The sequence below is a fragment of the Dendrobium catenatum genome, unplaced genomic scaffold (genome assembly GCF_001605985.2).
Source record: "Dendrobium catenatum unplaced genomic scaffold, ASM160598v2 original_scaffold_213434, whole genome shotgun sequence".
Lineage (NCBI taxonomy): Eukaryota > Viridiplantae > Streptophyta > Magnoliopsida > Asparagales > Orchidaceae > Dendrobium > Dendrobium catenatum.
Window position 1 is genome coordinate 142,618 of NW_021531844.1, and position 11,702 is coordinate 154,319.

The 11,702-nt window shown below is 37.8% G+C and overlaps 1 protein-coding gene across 1 annotated transcript in view; it reads left to right on the forward strand.

Moving 5' to 3' along the window:
- LOC110101968 (pentatricopeptide repeat-containing protein CRP1 homolog, chloroplastic-like) overlaps window positions 1-11,215 on the forward strand; it is a 21,492-nt gene extending 10,277 nt beyond the window's left edge. The window contains exon 5 of the mRNA XM_028692493.1: window positions 10,898-11,215. Coding sequence (XP_028548326.1) covers window positions 10,898-11,215 — 318 coding nt within the window. The remainder of the gene's footprint in view (window positions 1-10,897) is intronic.
- The last annotated feature ends 487 nt before the right edge of the window (window positions 11,216-11,702 follow it).

The window sequence follows — 11,702 nt, forward strand, 5'->3', positions numbered from 1 at the left end:
AGCCAGGCGTCTACGTGCTTGACTCAACAGAAACTGCTTCTCTAATATGCGCGGGGACTCCTATCACCTTGCTTCTTCATAAAATAACTTATATTATTTTTATTTCTTTTAGCTTATTTCTCTTAGTTCTGTGCCCATTGACAACAGTATATTGCGCTACTATATATTATGCTGGGAGGATTCCATCTGGTAGTGTTTATTGATCTGTTTACAGACTCTTTTTTACGATATTCAAAGGAATACAATGTTTTACCCTTCTTCCTTGCAAATTTATTGCTTCTGCTTGTAGTCAAATCATCATCTACGCTAGAAGTGGTTTCAGAGCTTGCGCGAGGATCGATGGTAGAAGGGGGCAAATGTTTGATGATCGAAGCCTAGAAACCCTTTGGGCCGCTCAAGCCAATCTTAGATGGAGAATGGGAAATCTCAGTATCTAGTTCCTTTGATTTATTATATAGATTGAGCAAGAGTTCCAAAATCTCAAGATGGGAGGAACCACTAACCCGGCCTCACTATTGTTAGGATTGATAGCCATACCAACCCAACATTAAACTCCTAAAGTGCCTTGCAACATGAGGCGAGCTTGATGGCATGCATGACTTGCTTCACTAGAGTTTTGAGTTTGACGAAGCCAATAGCCCTTGTTGGCGCTTTGAGCTCTCGGGTTTGGAGCTTGAAGATGTCAATCAACCGACACTGATGGGAAAATTATGAGGATAGAACTGGAAAATGTGAGCATTGCCAAGCTGTGCCAAACTGATTTCTAGGTAAAATTTGATATTCTCTAGTTTGATGTTCATTTACACATAATATACTATCTACATTGGGAGCAATGATCAATTTATTGAATTTTTTTGGGGGTTCATGTAGATTCGGTCTGAGAAGCAAATAAAAATTTTCACTTGTAAATTAAAAGGAGTGGGTTCTTGGTGGAATCAACTCTTATAATCTCATCAGCCATAAAGAAGAGTTCTGTCAAGAGTTGTTTGGAATGAAACAATAGTTGTTATGATACTTTGTACCCATAGATTTTGAGCAAGAGCTTTACTTATAATCATCGATTAAAAAGGCATTCGAGGCGGACGTCTCGAGGCGCGCCTCGAATCGAGGCGGAGGTCGGGCGAACTGAGGCTTAAGCCTCGAACGCTCGGGCGAGGCTTACGCCTTTTTCCACGGAGGCGGACGCCTCACCGCGTGAGGCGTCGAGGAGCATCGAGGCAGCGCCTCGAAAGTGAGAAAGTTACATTCACAGTCAGCGAGCTCCCGTTGTTTCTTCCGATCAAAACTTGGACCCCCGGCAGACTGGTATATTTTTGTATTCATGTTATTTTATTATTGGTAGTACAAATAATTGTTATTTTTGTTATTTTTTGTCATTATTTAAAATTTTAAATTAATTTATTTTAATCGTTTTGACTTTTGAGGCTTACGCCTTGATCCGCCTCGAGGCTTATGCCTCGCCTCGCTTAGAAAAAACGCCTCGATTCTCGATTTCGCCTTTTAAAACCTTTCTTATAATACTAAGGTTTATTATTGAGATCTCAATTTGTGGCCAAGTATTTCAAAGAATTTTATAGACTTAGTTTGAGGTATAATTCGAATGAAACTAGCAATGAATCGGCATCTCACTACAAATCGGGGTTTTAAGTAAGATATACAAGACAATTCAGATGAATTTTGTTTGATCATTATCTCACACAATCAGTTTCAACTATAGAATGAAAACACAGAGAAGTTGATAACGATGGTCTTACAATGAGTACAACAATGACCTTATGAAAAATACTTCTCACACCTCCAAATATAACTCCTTTCAATCCCAAGCTGCAAGCACTACTTCAAAAAGTTTGGAAAATGGCGCACAAATTAAACCTAACAATCTTGGAAGGAACAACCAATAGTGCTAAATAAACCACATTGAAATGTTTTTTTTGCTTCCAACATAGTCATAAGTTCAAAAAGTAATTGAATCATAGACAAGTTCAATTTGTTGAAGGGGATCAGGATAGTTAGTGAACAATGCGATAATGCTCTTGTATCCAACACTTAAGTTGAAGAACTCCTAGGCGCCAAGCCGCCAACGGCCAGGTCCTAGCATGCATTCTTGAGAAAATTCTAATTGTTCCTCGACAACTGGTGATCACACATGGAAACATGATATTTAGGGCACAGGATGCCATCAATGGCAATATGTGTGAATTATTGATCGATAATGGCTATATCGAAAATGTGATATTAAGTGCAGTGGTGAAAGCACTCCAGTTGCAAACATTTAAATGCTCTCACCTATACAGGAGCAGTTTGGTTCAAAAAAGTGTTGAAATGCTAGTTGTGGACATGTGTCGTGTAACTTTTTATATTGGAAAGTTTATCTCATGTGAAGCATCATGTGACGTATCTAATTTGGATGATTACCACCTTATTTTGAGGCGTCAATGGCAATTTGACATGAGAGCTATTTTTAATTGTGGAGTTAATGCTTAGAAGAGAAGAAAGATTCAACTACTACCCCATGCCACCCCCGATCAATTGCTTTGAAAAATTGAGTTATCACAATCGGATATGCTATTTTTGGCTTGCATCTCCTGGCTACATATGAGAGGATTATGCTATTTGCATTCGTTGTCATTAAATTTGTTCCACAATAGCTTCTTTGCCTATGCAATTCATGCTATACTATATTAATACGTCGATATTAATCCAGAAGAGTTACCATCAAAACTATCAACTTTGTGGATTGCCCAGCACCATATCAATCTCACTCTTAGAGCATTTTTGTTGAATATTTTCTATTATAAAATGAGATTGGATAAATACCAATTATTGGAAGATAAAATGAAGGGTTTATTGCAAAAAGCAACTGTTTCAACACAATTTGAGTTCATGTGCATTCATATGCACACATGGCTTGTTTGGGTTAGAAGAAGGATAGGATATGGCACTATGCGTGGATGGTTGCACTATCAATAAGATCACAATTAAGTACTGTTTTCGTTTGCCATGCTTAGAGTACATGCTAGATAAATTGGATGTTGTCACTGTTATTATCAAACTGGAACAAGTTCAAAGTCATTTGTATGATGAGTGGAAGATGATGTTCAAAACATAGGAATGTCTTACCCTTTGGGTTATGCAATGCTCTGAGCACCTTCGTGCAACTCATGAACAAGGTGCTCAATCCCTTCCAAAACTTTTTTTTTTTTTTTGCTTATTTCGATGATATCTTTGTTTGCAACTCCTTTTTATCCAAGCATCTTCACCATTCAGGTGGTATTTTCATCACTTTGCACTGGAACAAATTGTTCTTTAACTTGTCCAAATGCAAACTCGCCTACTCTAACATACACTTATTGGGTTTTATCATCAACATAATGGATATTTGTGTTTACCCATCGAAGCTCGTACTAATCTAAGAATGCCCGACCCCTTGATCCTTCATTGATATCTGAAGCTTTCATAGGTTAAATAATTTTTTGTTGTCAATCATCCATAGATTCTATGTGATAATGGCTCCAATCATCGATTGTCTCAAACTTAAAGGCTTATCATGGACAAAGGAAAAAATGCAACTTCGATGCCATCAAGATTTTGTTGATTTTTACCCCTATTGAGGATGATTCTAACATCTATGCATACCGTCCACTGGACTAAAATACCGTGGAGCTTGTCAAACTCGAGTCAAGTTCTTCTAAAGCAGGGGAAATTTGATGATGCCGCACCTCTATACACTGGGTTCATATGATGCTATTTATCCTATATGTGCAAGGACCACTGCCATTGCACAACTTCATAACATAGCTTTATATTTTTTTATTCCTTCTTGGTTATTTGTCGTAGCTATATCCCATTATGTTGGTTAAGTATATATTATGCTATGAGGATTCTATTTGGAATTTTTTTTAATCTATTCACTAACTCTATTTTATGATACTGAACGGAATATAATGCTTCACCTCTCCTCCTATAGCTTACTTTTATGCATACCTGTTGCTTTAGCTATCCATTTCTTTTTAGAGTTGTCTTTCCAACTTTTCATGAGTGGATGATATACATTCCTTTCAATTTTTGACTCTAAAAAAGATACAATTTTTTAGATTTCATTTCATATCTTTATCTTACAAAGTTTTTTGAAAGTGCTGAAGATGGATTTATAGCGTGTTCCTGCTCCCTCTATGGTGGCAATCCCTATGGTGGCTGAAAGACCTCACTGAACTGTTGGATAAGCGGTTGTACTGAAGGACGAATGTCTCTCCCCTTTTCCAATCTAATCCCTTCTAAGCTCTACAGCTCCACCAGAAATTCGCCTCCCACCTCCTGCAGGGTCCTCATCATGGTTTTGAGAGACACCATGGCTTTGGATGACCCTGCATCTCTCTTGATCACCTCTCTTCTTCTCTCCACCACTAGCTCTATTATCAGTCCTTCCCAATTAATCTTGGTATCCCCCAAGGTATGTAGCCTTTTCATCCTCAGGATACCATCAATGTTTCCTAACTCCAATGGAAGGAAGTCTTCCCTCGCTTGGACCTCTTGTATGGTCAAAACCACTCCCCTACACACTCCTCTACCTGTCTCCATCTTCTCAATTCCCATCATCCCTCAATAGCACCCTGTATCCACCAGTTCCACTTCCAATTGGTCTACGATCTGGTTGGAGATTAAATTGTGGGTAGCCCCACTATTTATCAACACACCACCTCTGATGTAAAACGAAAATCTGTACTATTTCTATGTGAAGGAAAGAGAAATAGTTCAGATTTTGATGAATTAAGTTTGGGATTGTGAGGATTTTCTTTTGAATTTGGGAGGGAAAATCTGAACTTAATTCCTCCAATCAAAGCCTGTTGATTAGGAAAGAATTTAAGAAAATATTCCTATCAGGAAATCTGAAACATTTCAATTTTTATCATAAAATCTGAGAGAATTGGAGAGAGAGGGAGGAGAAGGGGTGGCGGGATCCAAGGCAGGCTGAGGGAAATCACACCCTTACATCCGTGAAGTGAGTTAGGGAAAAAGAATAGGAAATTAATGCTGGAATTTGCTGGAATCTCAAAACAGTCAAGGATTCGTGGAGTTTCCTTTGCTGGATATTCCCAAGAGAAAAGAAAGGAAATCTGGACAGATTTTGTCCAGATCCAGTGAAGGGGGAACACAACGGGATGTGGGGAGGAATTGGAGATTATTTCCTTATTCACTCTCAGCCCAGGGAAACAATTAATGGCTTGGGCTTTGAATCTCACGGCTGGTAGGAAGGAGGAAATTAAAATTCCTTTCCAGCAGCAGGAGGAGGAGTTTCAAATCTTTCCCTAGACGCCTTCAGGAAAATTCGGCCAAGCAAGAGGAGTTAATGAGGTGATTTAATGTTCCCCGATTTGAATTTAAAATTCAATTGAATTTAGAATTCCAATGAATTTAAATTAAGAATGACTAAATGGAATTTGCTTAAAGTTAGGGAATTAAAGAAAGAACCAATTAACTCCCTTTTGAATTTGAAATTCAAATCGGATAAAAAAAATGAAAACTTCCCAAAAATAGCTTTCATAAATTAGGAACGATTTTGAATTTCAAAATACAGGATTTTGAATTTGAAATCAGCCCAAAATATGTCAAATTCAAATAAGTTCTAATAAGGAAACTTTCCAAAATAGCTTTCACAAATTAGGAAAGATTTCGAATTTCAAATTCGTTGGATTTGAATTTCGAAAATCTGTCCAAAGATTAAATTACTCAAATTAGGCAAGGATTTCAATGGGGAGAAGGAGGTGGAAGGTGGCCGGCGGCTAGAGTTTGGGCCGGCGGTATGAGGGGTTGAGTGGAGTGTCGGCCGTGGGTTGAGGAGATGAAGTTAGGGGGAATACTTGGGTGGATGAAGAGGGGAGGAAGGAGATGAACAAGAATATACGAGAAAGATAGAGATAAATAACGAACTCACAAAGAGATCGTAAGAACCGCAAACCTCAGACTCTTCCAAAGATTGACGGGTATTGCAAGTTACCCTCCTCGGGCTTCTCCTCTCATGAACTCACTAAGAGATCACATGAACTCACTAAGAGATTAACAATAACATAAAACTTTTCATTATCAATAATCATCCATTACAATAGCTTAAGGCCCTTATTTATAGGCCCCAATATGAGAAAATTCGAAATTACAAAATTGCCCATTGGGTCATAACACTCAAACAAACTATCCTAAGGGTAAAACAGAAAATATATTAATTTAGAACTAAAATTCAGAAAAATAAATCATAATAGAAGGTTTAAATGATAGCCGTCGATTTGCGACGCCTCCTGTGATAAATGCGCCAAATCTTCGTACCGATGTCCGCATCAACCTCCCTATCTGTTATTTCTCTTTTTACTTTTATGGTGATTTGGAGTGAATGCAACCACTGAGTTCAAGGAGACCTTGCCATGTCTAGATGCGGCTCTTCCTTCTCCTCTACCAATGCCTCACTCCTACTTCTCTCCTCAGCTTCCTCGTCATTACATACAAGGATAACCTAAAGAGTTCTATCCTTACATATATGCCCCATTGTATACCTCTCATCATATCTGAAGTATAGTCCCTTCACCCTATTCTCTTGCAGGTCCTTCTCAGTGAGCTTCTTGAAGTTTCCCCCGATTCCCCTCCTATAGGCTTCTCCTTTGGGGTCTCTCTAAGGCTACCCGGTGTCGGTCCCTTAGGTGCTAAAAAGGTGGTGGTCATCTTATACAAGCTTCCTGAACTGCTACCTCTGACCTCCCCTCTCCAGATGCTTCTGATCCTCCACTTGGCTAGCTCCATAGCCTCTCACAAATCACAATGGCTCATCACTATAACTGTTGCTTGGATCTCAATTTTGAGCCTATTCATGAAGTTCCCCTCTAGTGCAGTCTCATAAAGTCAGTCTAATCGGCTAGCCAGGTACTCGAACCTCTCATGGTATTTCAGCACTGATCTTTCCCACGTCAAAGTGAAGAATTACTCATAGAAGTCCCCTCCCCCGCTGGCTTGAAAATTTTCCAACAAGTAGTCTTTGAATTCCCTCCAACTCCGTATGGTCATCTCTTGTCTCTCTACTAGTATCAACCAATGCCTTCCCCTCCAAACACAAGCCAGCTGTCGTTAGTCTCTCCTCCTCCGTCAGCCCATTAATTGTGAAATACCTCTCCATCTTGTAGATCCACCCACGTGCATCATCTTTGTAAAAAATAGGCATCTTCCGCTTCCTTACTTGCAAATCTCCTCTGTTCCCCCTTATTCCTCCATAACTTTTCATTTCTCATATGGGTGGTCCCCCCAAGTGTCCTGATCATTCCTTTCACACTCATACCCAAACCTTTCTTTAAATTCTACCATCATTTCAAAATCAACACCCCTTCATTCATACCCAACTTCCTTATGCCTCTCCCTATACCTTTTGCCAATCTCCTCCTTATGAGTAGGCTCTAGAGGAGGTATTCTCTCTTCTCCCTCCAAGATCTCTACATCATGATCATCACTTCAGCCATCAGAGTTTGTATTTCCTCCTACCGGCACTCTTGCCTCTAATGTTGTAGATTGGTTGTGAAGATCCAACACCTTCTTCACCATCTCTTCTAGGTTGGATAATTTATCTCCCTTAAGGAAATTCTGTCATCCACCATTTTTTTTATTTGGCTCATCTCTACACCAAGTTCTTCCAAGGCATTAACCTTCTTGGCTGCCATAGGTACTCGGATCTTGGCCAAACCGCAGAAAATAGTAATTTTGGTCTTCAAAAACAAAAATTAGCACTTTGGAGGGGAAAACACAGATCTCAATTTCAGCCTAGGACACCGCTCTGATACCAATTTGTTAGTAAGTGCTCGTAGAAATCTACTATTCCTTAATTTAATTTCAGCTGCCCCAAACACAATCTCGAAGAAGAATTAAGATAAATAACCAGAGGAAATTTTTTTAAATTAATGATATAAGAAAGAAAACAAACATGATACGATGGACCTTCAATTGGAGAGGAAGATTCGGCTTTCCCAAATCCGTACCCATTGACTAGAGTCCAAACACCCTAAGAATAATCTAATTTTGACAAATAACACATAACCCTAATCCTAGGGCAAACCAAACTATTTAAAGCATACAAATAAAATTGCAAATTCCAAAACAACCCTCCCAAATTCAAATTCTCTCCTGCCCGCCCCCTCCTCTCTTTGCATTTAGGCAGTGGGCCCCACCCCAAGCGGGGCGGGCTGCAGTTGCGGTGGACCAAGCTTCTGCTTGGAGTAAACAAGGGTCAGTCTCTAGTGCTGGACCGGTTAGATCGGTCCGTCCTGGACTGGTTTAACACAAGGCAACCTTTGGAGGTTTTATTCATTTTTCCAAATTGGTTAGGTTTTGCATGGGCAAAGAAATTTGATGTGAAACAAGTGAGAAACATTCTTTTGAATTGTAGTTTTTGGCTAAGTGTAATTTATATTATTGCAACTATAAAATTTTTGGTTCATGCTTTGTGAATGGTTGATGTGGAGAAAAAGTTAATGATGAGTATCATTTATAATGATATGGATGAGGCAAATGAGTTTATAGCAAAAAGCTAAGATACATTAGAGGGAAGCTACAAGTAAATTTGAATGATTATAAATGGGAAATGGGGGTTTCAATTGAGTTGATGTTTGCATGCAACTGGATATCATCTAAACTCTCATTATGAATATGATGAGACTAAGTCCACAAATCTTTGTACCATTATATGGATATAATGCATGCAACTGGATATCATCTAAACTATCTAAACTGTCATTATGAATATGATGAGACTAAGTCCACAAATCTTTGTACCATTATATGGATATAATGATTGTTAATTGAACATAGAGGAAGGTTGATCTCTAATTTATAGCTATTATAAATATATATTTTTTTAATTAAAACAAACTTAGGGAACTACAACCACACATTCCCCTGGAAAGTAAAAACCTAGCTTATGTAGACACTAACTTTTTTATATTTATTGGTTATTATTATTTTTTAATTTATAAATCATGATAATCTTGTATTCAAACACAAATAGTGCCCTGTCGGTGTTATGCGTGGAATCTGATTGTGTTAATCAATTTGTTTTTTTTTTTTTTTGTCTCAGACCTCAAAGCTTGTCGTGTTCGTTGGGGGTGCGGGGGATTACCCCCTATTTGGGTTCGAGTGCTTTGAACACGATATTTTTTCCCTACAGGTGTTGCGTATCTGAGCCCCTCGGCACTGTGTTCCCAAGTGCCCCAGCCCTGAACGATAGAGAGCATAGCGCTACAGCGGCATATATACGACATTGCAACTGTACAAGATAGAGGCTTGAGGGCCGTAGCGCCCCAAACTAGCGCTGTGAGACGGACTGTAAGGTTTTCTTTATCGTTTTTCTGAAGGGTTGCATTCCTTGGGTTTATTTTACTTGGCTTTTTCTTGTATTTTGAGAGTGTAGACATTGAGAATGGTACATGTGAGAAGAGAAGGAGAGTGAGAGAGAAGAGAGATCTGTAATTATTTCTCCTAATTTTCATAGTGGGTTTCTTGGTGTGGTGTGGCTCCATGGTTTTTTTCCCTATTTTGGGTTTTACCATGTTAAATCTTGATGCTCTTCACTTTTCCTCTGCTTTTATTTTCTTGCTTGTTTGATCATTGTGGTGTTTACTCATCTCCCCAACAGTTGGATGTTGAATAGTTTAGAAGGATGACATGGAGTTACATTATTATAATTATATGAGGAAGATGTCAATGTTGATTTTTTAACGAAGGGAAAAAAGAACAACAAAAGTTGATAAGAAGATAATAAAAACGGTAGTATAAAATTTTGTGTAATATAAATTATAATAACTTCATATAGAAATTATTTAAATAGTATTTTTATTTGAATTTATTAATTAGTGAAGAGAAAGATGATTGAAATTGAAAATGATAAAGAAGATTGAAAGGATGTTGATAATTCTACTGAAAATTTTCTAGGTGAGTTGAGTGGAGAGATTTTTGAATTTAGAGTTCTAAATAATAATTAGTTTATTTTAGAGCATATTTACTTTTGATGTTGGACTTCTTGTTTATCAAGACCTCTTGCTTATTATTGAGTTATTGTATGACTTTCCATGATGTTATGTTATAATTTTAAAACTATTGCTCACAAATGCTTTATTTTCTATATTTTTAATTTATTTTATAGTTTAATTCTTAGGCTTACACCTCAAATCATATTGAGACTAATGCCTGACCTTAAAAAAAAAGTCTTAATATTTGATTACATAATTTTTAACCCTGGACACAATGATACTTTTCATCTCAATGGAAATAAAATCCTTTCGATCATGGATTGTTCAATCGAGCTGCTATCAAATGCTGAACATGTAATGCTACTTTTGATGTTGTGGCCACAACATTGCGTGAAGAAATTGGAGTTGGAAACTAAGAGGAGCTAGGTTTTGTCACAGTTGATGATGTTGGCTGTGATATCATTATAGGAGGCTTTCGATTTGTTATTCAATCCTCCATTAACTAGTTAATTGGAATCCTTGTAATAAGGGATTGAGGTTGAACACCTATACCTCATGCAAAATGTTGTAACATAGACTTGATTCAAAATAGCTTTGAAGGAAAGAGAGCGAAATACTTGTGATTGAAAACTTCTTTAATGCAGTGGAGCCATTGATATATCCATCTAGATGGTCGAAAAGGCGTTGATCTATCAGATAGTTATACATCCCGTCAAAATTGAGGTGACCAAATTTGATCCAAAAGAAATTTTGGCATATGAAGATGTGAGGTGATGGATGTGCTGGGCTCTCTAAATCTGGAGGAAGTTCCAGATGGTGAGAAATGTCTTGAAGGGATTTCTAAGAGAGATTGGATGAAGATGAACCGGAGTGCTTGTGGCTTAATCAGAAATTGTTTATCTTAGGAGATCAAATATGTGGTGATGATAAAAACTTCTTCTATGAAGATGTGGAAGATTTTGGAGAATAAGTATTTGACAAAGAGTGTGAAGAATCGTCTCTATATGAAACACGGTCTCTACAGGTTTCAGATGAGACAAGAGGTTATAATTCATAAGCATCTGAATAACTTCACAAAGTTGTTGACAGATTTTTTGAAATTGGATAAAGCTGTTGGAGATGAAGATAAGATGCTTCTTCTATTGAATTCGCTTCAAGACGCTTCTTCTATTGAATTCGCTTCAAGACGAGTACAAAAACTTCACGATGACACTCATTTATGAGGAGGTCTTGAACTATAATGAGTTGACTAAAATATTGCTGAATCATGAGTTTTGATGTAGGGACAAGGAATTTGCAAAGATGGATTCGGCTGAGGCTCTCATACTCTAATGTGGAAGATCTGAAAAGCAAAAGAATAAACAGGGTGGCAACAGCAAGCGAGGAAAGTCTCGTGGGTGCAGTCTTGGGAAGAATCAGTATGTTTTTTTTTATAGACTGGCCATTGAAAGAATTATTGTCAGAAGCTGAAGGAGAAGGAAAAGGAAGTTTTCATGGAGGCAAAGACAAGCCTTAACATAGAAGAGCATGACGAAGACTCGGATATATCACTATATGTAGTTTTTTAGAGTTTGTATCCAGATGGTTTCTGCTAGATTTTGGATATTGGTACTACATATCACATTTGCCCCACAAGAGAGTGGTTCTATACCTATAAGGAGCTTGATAGTGTAGTGATCATAGAAAATGATCAAGCTTTTCATACTACTT